Source organism: Labrus mixtus, chromosome 21 (genome assembly GCF_963584025.1).
Source record: "Labrus mixtus chromosome 21, fLabMix1.1, whole genome shotgun sequence".
Lineage (NCBI taxonomy): Eukaryota > Metazoa > Chordata > Actinopteri > Labriformes > Labridae > Labrus > Labrus mixtus.
The window spans coordinates 19,341,276-19,360,531 of NC_083632.1; the positions used below are offsets into that span (position 1 = coordinate 19,341,276).

At 40.1% G+C, this 19,256-nt stretch overlaps 3 protein-coding genes across 3 annotated transcripts in view; all 3 read left to right on the plus strand.

Moving 5' to 3' along the window:
- The first annotated feature begins 468 nt into the window (after nucleotides 1-468).
- LOC132955656 (retinol-binding protein 3-like) lies at nucleotides 469-4,064 on the plus strand. The gene has a single exon (XM_061028594.1). The coding sequence runs from the start codon at nucleotides 566-568 to the stop codon at nucleotides 3,317-3,319; it is 2,754 nt and encodes a 917-aa protein (XP_060884577.1). The 5' UTR covers nucleotides 469-565; the 3' UTR covers nucleotides 3,320-4,064.
- Nucleotides 4,065-4,840: 776 nt separating this feature from the next.
- On the plus strand, nucleotides 4,841-8,296 carry rbp3 (retinol binding protein 3). Its single transcript, XM_061028595.1, has 4 exons — nucleotides 4,841-6,130; nucleotides 6,535-6,725; nucleotides 6,970-7,112; nucleotides 7,452-8,296. Exons 1-4 carry the CDS (start codon nucleotides 4,937-4,939, stop codon nucleotides 7,775-7,777), a joined length of 1,854 nt encoding a protein of 617 aa, XP_060884578.1. The 5' UTR covers nucleotides 4,841-4,936; the 3' UTR covers nucleotides 7,778-8,296.
- A 2,252-nt stretch (nucleotides 8,297-10,548) lies between these two features.
- Nucleotides 10,549-19,256, plus strand: part of antxr1c (ANTXR cell adhesion molecule 1c) — a 41,253-nt gene continuing 32,545 nt past the window's right edge. The window contains exon 1 of the mRNA XM_061027542.1: nucleotides 10,549-11,174. Coding sequence (XP_060883525.1) covers nucleotides 11,005-11,174 — 170 coding nt within the window. The 5' untranslated portion in view covers nucleotides 10,549-11,004. The remainder of the gene's footprint in view (nucleotides 11,175-19,256) is intronic.

A 19,256-nucleotide genomic window follows, 5' to 3' on the forward strand; every position in this document is an offset into this window, starting at 1 on the left:
AGAGAGAGAGAGAGAAAGAGAGAGAGTGTGTGATCCCTCTTTCACATCAGTCAGTGTCCAAACAAGTTTTGCCTCTTCCTTGAACCATCTTATTATTTAAAAGAAACATTAAGTGGGTCCACTATAAATTAGATAACATGTGGTTGGCTCCCAAAAAACTGAGGTATGGAAATTTTTGCCTAAATATTACAAGTTTATGTAAAACGAGGTATGTAAATTATACCCCTTAGAATAAGACAAAAGAACTGCATAAGTATAAAACAATGAGAACCTAAACAGAAGTGATGTATATGTGAGAAAAAAGCAAGTGACTGCGTAGGCTCTTGTTGAACATTTGTTATTGTCTGTTATTGTCTGCACGTTGAAGCATAGCAGATAATACGATTAAAGGTTTATTTGGGACAAAAGCCTCTTAGTTTGATTTTACCAAAAAAACTGACAATGACATCGTTCCCTCCCACAATAAAACAGAACCTCTCGACAGAGATAAATGGACTAACACAGCTCAGTGAGAAAGAAGACAGAGTATTTCTCTTTCCAGGGTTAATGATTTTAGACATTGAAAATGACACAGTACGCACCTCCCCTGCTATTGATGCTCCTTCTATGGCCTGTGAGCTCAACTTTCCAGCCTGCCCTGGTGTTAGAATTGGCAAAGATTCTACTGGATAACTATTGCTTTCCTGAGAACCTGGTTGGGATGCACGAGGCCATTCAACAAGCCATAAACAGCGGAGAAATCCTGAGGATTTCAGACAGGAAGACTCTAGCCGCTGTGCTTACAGTTGGAGTACAAGGGGCACTGAACGATCAAAGGTTGGTTGTCTCATACGAGCCAAATTTCATGCCACCAATGCTACCATCTCTACCAAAAGAACAGCTGTCCCGGCTGATGAGAAACTCTGTCAAGCTGGACACTCTTGACAACAATGTTGGATATTTGCGGATGGATTGGATCATTGGAAAAGAGACAATAGCAAAGCTTGGCTCTCGGCTGAGGGACAACATCTGGGACAGAGTTGCTGAAACATCCTCATTGATCTTCGACCTCAGGTATTGCACAGCTGGAGAATCGTCTGGGGTTCCCATTATAATCTCCTATTTCTCAGACCCTGACATCCTCATTCATATTGACACTGTGTATGACAGGCCCTCAAATACCACCAGGGAACTATGGACAATGCCATCAGTAATGGGTAAAAGGTATGACAGGAAGAAAGATGTAATCCTTTTGACCAGTAAACGCACAATCGGTGCTGCTGAGGCAGTGGCATATGCGTTAAAAAATCTCAAGAGGGCCATTGTTGTCGGGGAGAGGACTGCTGGGGGGTCAGTAAGTGTCCAAAAGATAAGAATCGCTCAGACAGAGTTCTACATAACAGTTCCTGTGGCCAGATCAATAAGTCCAATCACAGGCCAGAGCTGGGAAGTTCATGGAGTTTCCCCAACTGTCAAAGTCAACGCCAAGGAAGCTGTGGTAAAAGCAAAGTCCCTTCTAGCTATAAGGAAAGCCATTCCAAAAGTTGTGCAGAATATCTCAGATGTAATCGGGAGGTTCTACGCTTTCACTGATAGGGTTCCGAGTCTTCAGCAACGTCTTCAATTAACAGACTTATTTTCTGTGGTATCCAAAGAGGACCTAGCTGCCCGACTCAACGAGGAGCTCCAGACGGTGTGTGAAGATCCAAGACTCAACATCAAATACAACCAAGACGATGCTCCTACAGAAGAGGAGGACCCTGAACTCTACAATGGACTCAGTCATGTGGCGTTATTGACAGAGCTGGTAGACACAACTTTCAAAGTGGAAATTCTCTCACATAACACTGGCTATCTTTGCTTTGACAAGTTTGTCAAGTCGTCTTCTTCGGGTGAACTAGAAGAGCTCATGGCTAAAAAGGTATGGGAACCCCTCAAGGACACTAACAATCTGATTATTGACCTTCGCTTTAACACAGGTGGGTCCTCAACCTCTTTGTCCCTAATACTGTCCTACTTGCAAGACAGATCTAAGAAACATCACTTTTTCACGATATATGACAGAATTCAGAACATATCCACAGAATATGACTCTTTGCCTCTAATAACAGGCCCAACCTATGGCTCCACACGTGGGGTTTATGTTTTGACCAGCTACCACACAGCAGGTGTTGGCGAAGAGTTTGCCTACCTGATACAGTCCCTACATCGTGGCACAGTTGTTGGGGAAATTACATCTGGTAACCTGATGCACTCAAAGACATTCCCAATAGATGGCACAGATATAGCCATCACTATCCCTTTCATTAACTTTTTAGACAACAATGGTGAATGTTGGCTTGGAGGTGGTGTTGTCCCAGATGCCATTGTGCTAGCTGAGGAAGCTGTGGCCAATGTTTATGAGATTGCTGATTTTCACCAAGGACTCAGGTTCCTCCTAGAGAGAACTGGAGAAATGTTTGAAAAATATTATGCAATCCATGAGGTTGCACTTACTGTCGGCAAGGAACTGTTGAGCAAATGGGATGAGGGATTATACTGGTCTGTGGTCGACTTTGAATCTTTGGCCTCTCAGTTGTCGGTCGACATCCAAGAGACTTCAGGTGATCACCGCATTCATGTTTTTCACTGCAATGTCGAGCCCGAGGCGCCTCATAATGTCCCAAAGATCCCTACTGCTGAAGAAGTGGGTTACATGATTGATGCTTTGTTAAAACTTGATCTCCTACCAGGTAATGTTGGCTTTCTAAGGTTTGACATGATGGCAGATGTAGAGGTGGTGAAAGCCATCGGGCCTCAGCTGATAAAACTAGTTTGGAGCAAGATAGTAAACACAGACGCCCTCATTATTGACATGAGGTACAACACTGGTGGATATTCAACAGCAATTCCTCTCTTGTGCACCTATTTCTTTGATGTTGAACCTTTGCAGCATATTTACACAGTCTTCGACCGCACCACAAACACCATGACAGAGGTAATGACATTGCCACAAGTGATGGGCCAAAGGTATCCACCGTCCAAGGATGTCTACATTCTCACCAGTCATATGACAGGGTCAGCAGCAGAAGTGTTCATGCAAGCAATGAAGGATCTTAATAGGGCCACAGTCGTTGGGGAGCCAACGATTGGAGGGTCTTTATCAAGTGGAACCTATCAGATCGGAGACAGCGTCCTATACGCTTCCATCCCTAATCAGGTTGTGCTAAGTGCGATTACTGGTAAAATGTGGAGTACTTCAGGGGTTGAGCCTCATGTCATTGTCCAAGCCAAAGACGCCCTTCCTGCAGCTCAAAGAATGATAGCAGCAAGACTGCAGAGCAGAGAGCAGAGAAAGTAGTTCCTTATTTTGTGTTATGATTTTATGTAGAACGATTATTTAGCCGATGTACAGTAATGTCGGATCATTGTTTCATGTGTGGCAGTATTTGCGTCCTCGTAGTTAATGAACTGGTCAAGCTGTTCTCTTCAAACGGCTAATGTTCATAAAGCTGTCTTGCCCTGTCATCTAGTTATCTAGTAATGCTATTTAAGGCATTGTTGTTTGCTCATATTTTCCTACAGTTTTCCAACTTTCAACTTTATTGTCCCAGAGGGGAAATGTTGGTATGCAGCCAGGTGAAAACAATATAAAAAAACATTTAGAAACCCAGGCACATGACAACAGAAACAACATACACCGTGAACAACATTGAATACATAAATACAAGAGTTCCTTAACAATGCCGATTGTATGATGTTTTCATCCACACAGAATTGTACTGAATATTTAATAATGACACATGTCATTACAGTGGGGAATTTATAAGCTGTGGATCAAATCTCAAATCCACCAATATCCACTCTGCAAACTGTTAAAAGAGATTTCAATGTTAAACAACACATCGACATTAAAACATTATAGACATAGTTGTATATATGTATTGTAAACTAATTATTATGCTCTGTTAAGTAAGCTATAATACACTCTTTGTATTTATCAATTACCTTATATATCCCAACCTGTATGTTTTATTTTTCCATCATTTAAAACAGATTTTTCCTCCTCTGTTTAATAATTTCAGTTGATTCAATTTAAAGTATTTCTTAAGTAAATATAATACTGAACTAAATGAATGCATGAATAAAAAATGTATACATATGAATGTTAATGTTTTTATTTCTGAAGAACATTTTGTATTTTCTTTCCTCATTTTTAGATTTTCTTGTTTAATAAACTTTGTTTCTGTAAGTATTCTGACTGTGGGTTTTCTTCAACTCTCCTTTTCTAGAAACCTTACAGCAGAGGGAGCAAGTACATTGTAATCCTTAACTAAAGAGGGGGGGGGGGGGACATCCACCAACAACTGAGCAACTGCTTTTTAATGTGTACCATTTGTGAATCAATAACATGTCATGTTTTATATTATCTCTGATTTATCCTTCAGATATTAACCAAAATGTTTCTCCTTCACCATCAAGAATAATGAGTAAATAAAACATCAATTTAAGTTTTGTGTCTGACCATTGGACAAGTATTTGTAAGAAACCACATGCTATACTTAAACTGTTCTTGTATTTTCTACCTTAAAAAAATACACAGTCAAATTACTTGCAATTTAAATACCAACACCAAAGAGCAAAATAATTAAATAGTTATTTGTAAGTGAGAAAACATTCATGACAAGGGTCGATCTAAATAGGTGTTTAAAACACTTTGTGTTAATTTAAGGAAAGTATCTTTGGCAAGAACGTCTTGTTGTTACACCCACTTGGCTAGGTTATTATTGCCATACAGAGGCACTCAGGATAATACGATTAGAGGTTTATTGTGGGTTAAATCCTCTTAACTGTGTGTTAACAGAATCCTTCCAGACAAAACAGAGCCACTTGACAAAGAACCTCCTCGGAGCAGGAGGCTTGGCTCAACATCCTCCACTTTCCATCAACTCACTTTTTTCTGACTGAAGTGACAAACATGGCAAAGGCTGTCTTTTTGGTAGCATCTTTGTTATTGTTGGGAAATGCCATCTTTATCCATGCTGCGTTTCCTCCCAACGTCATCGTCGATATGGCTAAGATTGTCATGGACAATTACTGCTCACCAGAGAAGCTGGCGGGCATGAAGGAGGCAATTGCAGCAGCTGGCAGCAACACAGAGGTTCTCAACATCCCAGATGGTGAATCCTTGGCTAATGTCCTCAGTGCTGGATTTCAGCTAACAATCAGTGACCCACGCTTGATGGTCTCCTATGAGCCGAACTACATCCCAGCTGTGCACCCTCAGATGCCTCCTTTGCCCCCTGAGCAGCTCATTGCCGTCCTCCAGACCTCAATCAAGCTTGACATCCTGGAGGGGAATATCGGCTACTTAAGAATCGATAATATTCTTGGAGAGGAGGTCGCTGAAAAGGTTGGCCCTTTGCTCCTAGACCTGGTATGGAATAAAATCTTGCCAACCTCAGCTCTTATTTTTGACTTGCGCTACACTGGCAGTGGGGACATCTCAGGGATCCCCTATATTGTGTCTTACTTTACCGAAGCCGAGCCTCAGATTCACATTGACAGCGTGTATGACCGTCCCTCAGACACCACCACTAAGATGCTTTCTATGACCACACTGCTGGGGGAGAGATATGGTGTCATCAAACCCCTTATTATACTCACCAGCAAAAACACCAAGGGCATTGCTGAGGATGTCGCCTACTGCCTTCAGAATCTGAAGAGGGCCACCATTGTGGGTGAGAAGACCGCCGGGGGCTCTGTGAAAGTAGACAAATTCAAAGTAGGCGACACTGACTTCTATGTTACCATTCCAACCGCAAAGTCCATCAACCCCATCACTGGCTCCAGCTGGGAGGTTTCAGGTGTGACTCCGGACGTGGCGGTCAATGCTGAGGATGCCCTTGCAACTGCCATTAAAATCGTCAACCTCCGTGCCAGTGTTCCAGCAATCGTCGAGGGATCGGCAGCCCTGATTGCTGACAACTACGCCTTTGAAGATGTCGGGGCTGAAGTGGCAGAAAAATTGAAAGGGCTCCTTGCAAACGGCGAGTACAGCATGGTTCTCTCCAAGGCCGCTCTGGAGGCCAAGCTGTCTGCTGACCTGAAGACCCTGTCTGGGGACAAGAGCCTGAAGACTACCAGCAACATCCCAGCCCTGCCCCCCATGGTGAGACACTTGTACATTTCAGAATTGCCTTTTGTCCGTGAAAATATCAACACAGCTGTTTCATTGATTGTTGTTTTTCAAATAGAGTTCTTATTGAGGAATAAAAGTTAGTGTTGAGGAGTTTCACACTTATATTTCACTAATAGAACTTAAAATGTTAAGCTGTCCCAAAGTTTTTGTCTACACTTATCTGGGTATGTTGGATGGATATACATATACATATTTATGTCAAATGCTTGCAATGAACTTGATAAAAATGAGTAGTCAAAGGCAGATATGGCACAAAATTGTAAATCCAAAAACATGTTTAGTATGTATGAAATCAAAAGCATTATAGCATATATTTGAGTCATGTGAATTTGCTGTAAAAAAAAATTGTTGGCCTGTTTGTTGCTATCCCACAGGATTATTCTCCAGAGATGTACATTGAGCTGATCAAAGTCTCCTTTCAAACTGACGTTTTTGAAAACAACATTGGCTACCTGCGTTTCGACATGTTCGGAGACTTTGAGGAGGTCAAGGCCATCGCCCAGATTATTGTTGAGCATGTCTGGAACAAAGTGGTCAACACTGATGCCATGATCATTGACCTCAGGTGGGTAATCCTGCTCACGGTGCAAATTCAGTGTGTCCAGTTTTGGAAACAAATCATCCGCTAAAGCTTCTCAAGCTTGTCAATCCACATCTTTAAATAAAGGACTTAGACTGTCTGACTTAGTCCGGATAAGTTTAGTGTTGTATTTTAAGGATCTGGCTATTTTTAACCTTATAGCCTGCATAAATAAAAAGTAAACATGTTATCACTGAATTTCATTTTTGTTATTTAACTGATTTTGCAGGAACAATGTTGGAGGCCCCACTACAGCCATCTCAGGGTTCTGCTCTTACTTCTTTGATGCTGACAAGCAGATTGTGCTTGACAAGCTGTACGACAGACCATCCGGCACCACATCAGAGCTCCTGAGTCTGCCTGAGCTCACTGGTAAATAAAGAAAAATCTAAGCATTTCACTCATTGCTGACTTTACTGCAAATTTGTAAAATGATGCTACGGCATCTTAAAATTTTAATAATGTCAATATAACAGCTTGGTTCCACTGCTCCCAGTGGCTTGTTTTGACTTACATGTAAACTTAATTACTTACAAGACTTACATACAGGTTCTTAAATGAATTAATGAAAAGAAGGTTCTTGAATAAAACATCATATATTTGGGTTCCTGTCTTCTGTGTATACTTCATCTTTCTGTATCCATCACTCAGGTTTATAGTGTTTGGTTTGTCTTACATTTTCAACCCCACATCCTTCATTCTCTTCCTCAGGCATAAGGTACGGCTCAAAGAAGAGCCTGATCATCCTGACCAGTGGAACGACTGCTGGAGCTGCAGAAGAGTTTGTTTACATTCTGAAGAAGCTCGGTCGTGCAATGATTGTTGGAGAGACCACCGCCGGGTCCTCCCACCCACCCCTGACCTTTAGTGTTGGCGAGACCGGCGTCTTCCTCACCATCCCCACGATCCACTCCGACACTTCGACCGGGCCAGCATGGGAGGGAGTTGGAATCACACCGCACATACCCGTGGCAGCTGACGCTGCTCTCGGCACAGCCAAGGCCATTTTCAACAAGCACTTTGCAGGCCAGAAGTAAAAACCACTACCTGAACAAAGTCAGGGGTCTTTTAAACAGTCAATTTTGCTCTGGCAGCCAAATGGTTACAAGATTTAGAATTTAGAAACGTTGATGGAGAGAGGAATGTAGATTACGTACAAAGTTTAATCTGCTATTCATCATCTCAGAACCTAGGCCTTTTAAGCCTGCTAATAATGTAGAGCAAAGGTTCACCAGGAGGATTTACTTCAAGTTTTAAAATGCTGTTGAATCTAACACAAAATGTTAAAGGTTTTTAATATGAGTGCTACTAAGGAGCTGTCTCTTTAAGGAAGTTTCGTGCAATGTTAAAATCAGTAACATCAAAAGAGTAATTTTTGAGAAGTCACAAATATATGATTAGATTTTTTTGATTGGGACCTTTTTGATGTAATCCACTTGTTGGCACATGATGACGTTGTGTAAATTGGAAACATTGTGTGTCCACTACGCCATGTGGGATTACCCAGGCTATTTCAGTGGTGATACACAATAAAAAAGACAAATCAAAAACAAGAAGTGTGATTGTCGCTTTTCTATAATAATTTGTGCAGACAGTTCCTCTTTCATCTGAAACAGATTCAACCTAGAATGGGTTCCAAACAGCTGGGGGGAAAATCCATCAGTCAAGCAACACAAATGTACTGTAAGAGACTTTAATAGAGTAAAGGTAAGTAATATATACAGTATGCTCAATCCATTTGACAATGCAATGCTATGCAGCTTCCAGAACTTGTTCTGTACAATGACAGTACAAAAGTAAAGATCGCACTATGTTTAAAGGAAGAATGTGCGACTTTTTGATGCAGTAGATGTCGCCCTTGAGCACCATCGAGAAACCAAAACAAACTGCTGTTTGGCGACACCTCCTCTATTCTGAAGCCTCCGCTCTCCTCCTGCGACACACCTCCACCCCCTCTCCACTCCTGTTCGCATGAAGGAGTTATCAATTAGACTGCACCATAATAAAGCACCATTAAGCGCAAAATTGTCCTTTACTCGAGCTGCCTGTGGCCTGCATTGTTGTGTTAGTAGGCTAATGTTAGCACACTTTGGTAAACTCATAGCTTCATATTGCACATAAATTGACATGGAATGACTGTGATCTAAAGACACTTATGTGACATCCTAATAAGCAGTGAGTAGGCGATATTATACTCTTCTTTTCTCTAGTCCTTGACTAAAACAGCTTTATACATAAGGCCGTCCCGTCCATGTAAACATGATGTAAACACGGCTCAGACAACAACACAGCCAGCGGGCCTCACGCTTCTCACTCATTGTGGACAGTCATGACTCAGAGAGACATTTACACAGGATATACTTGATTTTTGCTTTATATGTGTAATATGTTGCACACTCTGCCTTTAACAGCAATTATATCAATTACTGGAGGATCATGTTTGTCTTTGACAGCAGACAGTTACAGTAGAATAACCTAAGCCCATGTTTGTTACTTAGCATAATAGAGGCTAAATAATACATACAAGTTTTGTTACCGCAAATATTTGTCATATATAGAGAAAACAATGAATTCCCTGTTTGATCCACTGTAGAAAAAAAAAAGCTTTGTTGATGCAGCTCTAAGCTCAGATCAGAAACCGGTTTTAGTAAGTGAACAATACATTCCATAACACGGATACATTAGTACACATTTCAAAAACACATCACAATATTGTGAAAACAACAGACTTGAACCCATTTCATGTAGTAGTCCATTTCACCATGATATTATAAAAGAAAATGTATCACAGAGTTAAGGCCCATTTGGCAATTTTACCCCACTACACAGAGGTATTCAAAAGAAAAACATGCAAACAATCAAATGTCCACATTTATATTATTCTAAACCTTGAGTTCTAAACTAACACCCTCAGTGTCAAAAAATATGCCTTTCATAAAGCTTAACATTTCTTTGACAACAACCCAAAACTCCTTAGCAAGTGCTACTAAGCCCTTCTCACTGCTATAACACCAACAGTTCCCTCTATAAAGTGAACTTTCTAAAAAGCTTTATCTTTGTCATTTTTCCAAATGTGAAACACCAATGTGGCAAATAAAAGAGTAAACTACTTTTAAAAGGACAAATACAGAGCAGACTATCCAAACAAAACAATCAAACAAACAAAAAATATTATCAACCTAACTCATAAATCATATGTCAACCCCCTTTCCCCCTCTGTTCATCCCTATGTGCCGCAGCTGGGACCAATAGCCTAAGATAAGTTCATGTATAGGAAGCAGGTTAAATAAACAGTCAAACTAAACTTCCTATGTAATACTTCCCCTCCAGCCTCTCAATAATAAATTATGTGCATTACAAATGATAGTATGTGGATCAACTCCATATGTTTGATGAAAACAAAACACATTTTGTGTAACTGTGTATTTACTGAATCCTGTTAAAGTGTTAATAAGCATATATTTGTCACACTCTCCTTTAATTAATGATTGCATGACTCCTTTGCATTAATGATGGTGTAATTACAGAGGATTGCACTGCTCATGCCCCTTGTCATTAACTTGTGTTTACAGCACAGAGTAAGCAAACAAACTTGTACTAATTAATAAGGAGACAATTTTAAAAAAAGACAAATTTGTTAAAGTGGTTAGGGGCAGATGCTTATGTCACATTCATCATCCCATATCCTCCTCTGCGCTGGGTCTCCAATAAATGCTCCAGTCTTCCGCGTGAGGGAGGCGCAAAATGGGATCTTGACCCATTTTCCCTCTTTCTCTCTCCTCAGTTTGTAATATGAAACCTGGTCAATCTCAGCCAAGTCTGTCCCCCTGGCTCCCAGCTCCTCCAGCGCCAACGCTGCTCTGCATTACCCAGCTTCACTTGGCTTTTTGCGACCTCCATTCCATCATTTTAACAGTTTCAGCCTTTTGCGAATCGTGTCTGCAAATATATATTTTTTTGTAAACCATTTTCCTCAGCTACCTGCAACTGTATTTTCAAAATATCCGATTCTCTTTTCCAAACATTCCCGGTGAGAGAAAGCTTCTCCCCCAGTTGTCTGTTTTGACTGGGATGCGGGTGGTCATGATTACAAAGTGAGCTCCAGATACAGAAGTGAACGCATCGCCTGCATCCTTTCCTTTGTCTCAGTTGCATCCCCTGAACAATACTCTGTCTCTGGACTGTAAAGAGACACGACAACGTTTTGCTTTATGTTTTCTACTTTTCCACTGAAGGACTTTAATTTTTTTCACCGAGGAAAATTATGGCGATGTTCTGGTTGAACTTGCATGTTGTCCTGGTTTTATTCGGATTATTTTTGGTGTCTTCTCCATCAACAAGAGCCGAACCCGAACCAGAGCCGGAGCTGCAGGACGAAGAGGAAGAGGAAAGTTCCTGTCAGGGGGCGTTTGACCTGTACTTTGTGCTTGATAAGTAAGTGGAAACACCGTTATCTATTCATAAAGACATAACGGGAATAACTTTTTGATGCTAATTTGCAGCAGTTTCCCTGGAGAAAAAAATAGCTAAACAATGTAGCTCAACATCTGCATTTTAGCTACTATTCGTTACTTTTAAGGTTTCATTGTGGGTAATTTTCCTTCGTTTTGTCATAATGTAATGCGGGACAAAATGTGAACCCTATTTTTAGAACATGACACGAGTGACACCGAAATTATAGCTTTTAAAATAATTGTTTTATAAAAAAAAATGTTAAAAGACATTGTGGCTGTCGGGGTTGCTAATTAGCGAAGCTGCATCCGTCTGATGACGCTGTGAAGGAGGCTGACTTGCAGAGTTACAGTGTGCTGAATAAGCAGAAAGAGGGCAGACCACATTGATGTTACAAATATGTTACCTTTCTATCTCTTCTCGACAAGTAAAACACAATTTGCTTCTTTCAACTCATCAATAAGTTTTTCTCCTTAAAATAAAAATAATACATATAAAATCCCTAAAGCAAATAAAGCTTTTCTTGTCTTCAGAGCCATGCTGAAGGGGCTTTTTTTTTTTTTTTTTTTTTGCTTTTTTTGCTTAGTGACTGCTCACCGTTCCCTCTTACATTTCCACTCTCCATACGCCCACATAGGAAAAATGATGTGGTTATGTGACATCTTGGCGCTGGACTTAAGCCGGAGAGAGAGAAGAAAAAAAAGTCAGAAAGAAGCAGGAGAAACTTTCAGAGTGACTGCTTCACTTACAGTGTCAGTGCTGTACATTTATAGACACATTTCAATGCACATCACACTCCCATGTTGTGACTCAACGGCCACTAAATGAATAAAGAACATTCATTGTGAGAACAAAGAACCTTTTTTTGAAGTTCAACTATATCTACAAAGTGTATCTGAAATAACCTGGATTTAAAGCGTGTCGCTGTTTCAGCCTTTTTATCCTTCATCTTGCACTGATGGAGCAATGCCAGGAATGGGGAGGGGAAGCAAGGGAGGACAGGAAGCAGCAACATTTATGGAAAATGTGGTCTTAATTTGGCAAACGAGATGTTGCACGCATCACCTTTAAAGGCCTTTTGCCACATTTTATATGAGGTTGTAAGATAGAGGAATAGGAAGTCTATAATGCAAATTAGCATCACTGATGAACATCTCACACTGTGTGGATGGCTTTAACCAAAGGGCTTACATTTTTCACACTGATGGCCCGCAGCGGGGATCAGTGCTTGCTGCTTTGATGTAAACACTGGACTTCAACATTGGCTGAAGTGGAGACAAAACATGAGACTGCTTCACAGATGTGGAGGGCTGCGTTTGGCTTGTGCTACGAGGTAAACACCGACACATGCTGTAAATTAGGCAACAACATCTTTTTTTTTTCCTCCAATGTCAGATTCTATTGTTAGCTTGTCTGCGTGCTTTTGGTGCCCACTCTCTGGGTGACTAACAAGGTTTAGCCATTGGTTGTGGACTTCAAACAAGAAGAAGAAGCTCGTTAGAGAGCTCTCTAAGCCTACCCGCGGCCCCATCCCTCAGGCCTGAACTGGTTTTATGAGAATGGTCTGAACTCTGCCCGGGTTGGTCCATATGGAAGACGTAAAGTGTGTGAGAAGAAGGGGGTTTTTTAGTACAAACAACAGCAGAAGGGACAGGATACTTGAATGCTGACACTCATTCCTTCATCATTGTGAGACAATAATACATTTTTCTTAGTTTACATCATTGCTTGTTCTCTAGACTCCAATTCTCCATTGTTGTGTTGTTGGAAAAATCCAGACATAAACCTACTGCTTCTATTCTCCCATCCCCCCCAAACGGACAAATGGTGCACAACATGGTGATTTAGATTTCAGTCAAGTTGTTTGGAAAAATTTGAGGGTACAAAGGACCACACTTTGAATTGATTTGAATTCAGCGCGAGTGGCAGCAGACTGGATTGAGCACTATTTTTGAGCAGAGGGGGATACAAAGCTGTGGTTATCAGAAATAGCTGCTTTTATGTCATCCCAGTCTTTCTATTACATCGATATTAGACTCTGTATTAACATACAAATTCAATCCAGTGTCAGCTTTTCTAACCCATTCAGGCAATACCAGTTGTGTGATAAAAATGAAGCAATAATTAACACAGTGGCAGCTACAGTATGTGAGATAGTAGAAACAGAATGGTTTGAATTCTACCGTCAGCATGCTCACAATGTCAAGGCGTGTTAGCGTTCAGCATCTAAAATAGCTTCATTAGAAACAGATGACAATACTGAAAGTTTCTGTGGGGACACAGGTGTGTTTAAACCACACAGACAATTGGTATTGGTTCACTAGTCTTACTGGAGTAAAAAAGAAGCCTTTTAGTTTAAGCAATGCAGAGACATGCAGGAAGTGTGACCGTGTTGAACAAGAAAATCTCCCAAGGGTTCATTCACAAAGAGGTCCAACGTTGAATAATATAAAATATTTTCATAAATTCTTAACCATCAAGCCGTCCAACATACTCCAGCATGCATGAACTACCAACTGGGGTCCCTGATAACACCAACCATGATATAGGCTACTTGAAGGACCAACCATTATAGAAATTTGATGACTGATTTTTCTTCAAACATCACTTGTTATGTGTTTAATTTAACCTAGAAATAAAAAAATATTTGACAGTTTTCACTGCAGTTCGTTGGCATTTTCAAAAAACAATCATTTCAACAGAAAAATAAATAATTCTGACAGGATTAATAACAGATTGATTGTTTGGGAAGTCGGGAAAAACTATGATAGGATAAAGCACTTTTAATTAATGATAAAATAGCATGTCTCTGGTTTGGGTATTTCTAAATTGGTAGGTCAATGGTTAAACTGTAACTTTTTTTCATAATTTCTTGATGCACTCTCAAAGTTTTAGGAGAACATGAACTCCATGAGGAAAGAATCTGGAGTGTTTAGCAGGCATAGTGTTGTGTTCAATGTTTACCATCTGAATTTAGCTTGTTGGTTTATAACATTGCTTATTAGCACTTAACTGAAAGTACAGCTGAGGCTGATGGGAATGTCATTAGTTTATATGAGGTGTTTCAGCATGAACCGAAGTGTTAGACCAAACGACTGATATTACCGTCCCCTTGAGTCATGGTGCTAGCGTTGCTGAAAACATTGGCACTGAACATGATAAAAAACAGTGTTTAGCTGGAAAGAAACTATAAACTCATGGTTAACCTGATGGGGCTGGAATTGGTCTGTTTGATTGAGAATGAGAAACCTTTAGGAGCAGAGAGTCAGGAGTTTCACAGTAATGAGGAAAATAACTTGTGATGTCACGTCATGGCTCTCACATGTAGGACAGTGAGACATAAGGGTGGCTCCAGTCTGTAGGGTTGAGCAGGCTAATGACTGAATGGTTGCCAGTTTCTATCTGGGACATCTGGGACTGGGTTTGGAAAATTTGGGCTGTTGCGATACACACTAGCCCCAGTGCCTTGCAGGTCTACATGTGATTACCTAAAGGAAAGTATGGTTGACCCATATGGTGTTAAAGGGGTGAGAAACAACAACAACACTTCCAGTTACAGAACTAAAAGGTTAATCAGCTAAATAAATATGTTGACCTCTGTCTTTAATACACACGTACACAGGAAACAGGAAAGATGACTAAACCAACTAGTGTCACCAAATGAAACTGAAAGAAATGGGGAAAAAAACAAAGAGCTCCTCACTTCACCACCTCACCCACATTGACCTATGTGACATCATGTCCTTGTGTATTGGTATGTGGTTCTCTGAAAGACATAGAAAGATTTCTCCACCACTGTTACCTAAATAAATCAACACAGAAATGATATGACAACTCTATAACTGTGTTAGGGACAAAGTGAGGTTGTACTTAAAATCACAAGCTGCAGCATGATCAGGTTTTCACATTCACAATGCAATAATTCCTGATAATGGACACCCTCAGAGAATTGTACTACATTCACCATTGTCAGTTTTCACGCGTGTTGCCATCAAAATCAAACTTTTTCAAAAAGCTGCAACTCTGTGTCTCTGGTAATGTCTGACAAATTGACTAATGCTCCCAAATATTCTAACCATCATTAACTGCAATGGAAACATAACTGCTCTATTAAATATACAGATCTTGGCTACCTCTTGTCAACAGGAGATATTTCAAGTCTGTGCTCAGCTCAGGGAGATTCACAGTATCAGTCAAATTCAGAGGGGTCGTGTATTCTCGCAGCTTGTGTGTTACAGGCATCATCATATTCTGCTCAGAGTAGCACTTCACTCATTGTTTTACAATTTAGCAAGTTGGATAAATCTAACCAGAGGCTTTAAATTCATCACTGTTTCTATATTTAATTATTTTAGATACAGAAAAGTAGCACAGGCATTCATGTTGAACAATAAAAAGACTGTTTAAGCAGAATTACTTTTCCAATAGTCAGGAAAAATGTACACCCCTCAGCCTTATAGAGTGAAGTATTTACCCTGTAAAGTTTATCATTTTTACTATGAATGCTATTTGAGTTTAGCGTGTTAGCATGCTAACACTTGCTGAAGAACACAAAATGTGCAGTGGAATGTCGTTTGTTTTCCAGGCATGTTCGATGATGTGTTTGACCGGCCAGTTTAAACATTTGACCTCGTATAACAAATCCAAAGATTATCAAAGTTGTTCAAATTCAGCGTTTGGGAACCATAATTGTCTGTGCAACATGTTATAGCAATTATTTTTCTTAAAAATCGGTCTGGACCAAGGCTTTACCAACCAACTTTCAGAGAGAGAGATCAACACTTCAGTCTCCAGAGTAACATAGCTTGCTTGGCAGAAGATATATATAAAACCAAACGCGGATGACCAGTAGCTGACGTAGTTTTCCGACCCGAAATCCAGACGCATGAGGTCTGAATGAATAAAGGACTTTTGGGCAGCCATGTTTTGAGGAGATTGTCTTGTTGGTTGATTTAGCTTTCGAGTTGTGAAGCTATCAGCCTTACTGTGATCATTTGATGTATTCTTTTCAGCCCTATAGCTACTTATGTTCACAAAAAGGATGTATTTTTGCTGATTCAGAGCAGGCGGGCTGCAGCTTGTTGTTTTATATGGAACACAGTGCTGGAGGAGGGATTTGGGTGTGTTCATATGGCAGAGAGGAATTCACCTTCTGTGTAGGCCAAATGCAGATGTTAAACTCTTTATTTAGACAGAATGAAACAATCTGTTTTTGAGGTTGACATGGGGCATTTTTTTTTCTTTTATCAAGGAAATTGTTTGCAATAAAAAAGCCTTGTAGTGTTTTTGAAATACAAATGAAGCAGCTGGAAAGGACAAGAATACTTCGAAAAGCTGTCTTCCTCTTCCTCTCTTCTGTGACAAAGTCTACAAGATCTTTCATTCTTCAACTTCTCTCTGTGTGTTGTTTCAACAGACTTCCATTGCCTCCTCTTTCCACAGACTTCTTCTCATTCCTGTACTTTGTGTTACAGCATATCAAAGCTGTAACATGAAGAAACAATTCTCTCCACACTCCTTCTTTGAATCATACTCTTTCTCTGGTCAAAGCGAGCCATTTCTGTCTTGTCTTCACAATTTAAAACACTAATCACAGCTGCAAAATGTTTTTGTTGTTGCTGATGAAGTCACAAATTGGCACACCGGTTGGGCGTTGTTGGGTCATGCTGCTTGAATCCTTGCCACTCAGCAGAAAAACTTCACTGCAGCTGCAGTCCATAAATATTTTAGATTTGCTGGCTTTGGGAATACGTTGTTGCTTTGGAATGGCACTTGCTCTTGTCATTTTGTCTTTTACAGCGTGCTGCTTTAGTGTTTTCAACAGGAAGAAATGTGTTTTTAAATGACATCATGCTGTCCTAAGTCCCTCAGGAATAAAACAATACCAGCGGTTTTGAAGTTGATGAATTCTGCTCCTACTCTAATCCAACCTTCTGGTCATGAATGAAACTCTTACTTTGTCTGTACACAGTTGCGGCAGATGACTGTTCAACATGAGTCTGCTAAATGTTACCAAGTTCTTTGCTAATGGCAGATTGATGAATGTTGGGTCTTTGTACATACTATAACAAAGTGCACAGTAAGGACTTGGTCTATCTGATTGATTGATTGATTGATTGATTGATTGATTGATTGATTGATTGATTGATTGATTGATTGATTGATCGATTGATTGCACAGAGAAAAATATATTGAAGCTGTTCAGAAAAAGTGTGGAAAGGAAAACCTCTTGTCTTGTGACATAAATCCTGAGTGCCTGTCTTCCAGCTATCAATTTATCTATTTCTTTTCCAAAGAATTCCTCTTGGTTTTGGAATAGGTGTACAGCATTAGCTCAGCAATCACCCAGTAAAGACTTTGACTTCTGCAAAGGCTGTAAAAGTAGGTTAGTGGTTTTAAACAAACAGATCCTTGTGCCCAGTCAGTTAAATTGGAGCACCATCATTGGCTGCAGGCTGGGGTGGTGTGGGTTGCTCCAGCTGGAATTGCAGACACCCTCCTTAGCAGAGTTTGGGATTTTTTTTCTTCTCCTTTTGTGTTCCTTCTTCGACACTTTGAACCGTGAGAATGAAGCTGAGAGCCGCTAAGCCCTCAGACCAACGGAGCTTTTTCCCACATGGCGTCATACCATCAACCTCTGAGGCAGAAGTGCTTGCTGGGAATTTTAGAGTTGACTTGTATGAGACATAACTTTAAAAAAAACATTTGTTTTAGAGAATATTTTGAAAAGGCTTAATATGAAAAACATATGCTTCAGCTGTAATACCTTTGCTGATGTTACAGGATTGCAAAAAAGAAAGTCAACGTAGAGGTCCCTTTTTACAACCACTTTTGTTTTTAACTTTGACTGTTTAAACTCATTTGAAGATACTTTTTACTTGTTATTTAAATCCTTGGTCGTATGGGGGCAACACAACTGGCTATAAAACACAACAGGGATACACTTTGGTTCAATCCTCACACATTTATATGAGTCTTCATAACACACACCTGACAGTGTTCTTTTGCAGTGGTGTCTCTGTTGTATGAAATACCAACAAGAATAAATACATTTTTGGTTGTGCTCTTTTAGGTTTACACTATCTCCTGTAAAAAATGCTGCATAATGGTTCATTAGCTTACTGTGAGGTTTGTCAAAGGATATTATTGAGTGATGAGACTCGACCTAACTGAAATAATTCAACCTAAACAATGAGCTGACATATGACAAAGGGGTTTAAGCAGTTGAGGTCGAACATTAAGAAGTTTTGATTCTTTGATCATTATTTTCACATATGCCTCTGAACTACTGTTCATATAAAATATGGACCAAAGCTGCTTTAAAGTAGAAGGAGAAAGGACCATTACAGAAGTGTTGCCCGAGCCTGATTTTAACTGCCAGTCTGGAGGGACGGCATGTCGGCCCGCCTTTCAAATCTCAACAATATCTTAACAAACACTTGACATGTTGGCAGTCAAAGAGGCTTAAATTATTAATGATTATCAGAATGTTTGCATTCATTTATTGTGATTTCTTATTGCAACATGACATTAGCATTTTCTTAAAGCAGCCAAAGCCGTGGCTGTGCACTGTCAGTGTTGTCTTTAGATTTTTGCAATCTCAACACTTTTAGTTTGTGACCTCAAAGTCAACTTTAATAATCCTTAAAAGACCCGTTCTGCTTCAGTGCTGTCCAGCCTCCACAGCAGAATGATGATTTATTGTGGTCTATTGGAGTGTCTCCACTTTATTTTATACTTTGTTCTGTACTGGGTATTTCTTCTCTGTTTGTTTGTATTCTGTGTCTCTGTGTAAACTCTTCTGTTCCTTCAGCTGAACTTTATTGTCTCCTCAGCGCACACACATTCATGTATCACTTTCTCTCTCTCTCTCTCTCTCTCTCTCTCTCTCTCTCTCTCTCTCTCTCTCTCTCTCTCTCTCTCTCTGAACACACTTACACACTGAGTCATTTTCAACAGATCCGTCCATTGAAATCTCACCATGCAGACAGAAAAAACATTTTAAAAAATGATTAAAGATTAAAGATGTTAGGAAGGGAAATAATCGGTTTCATAATCCCCTCA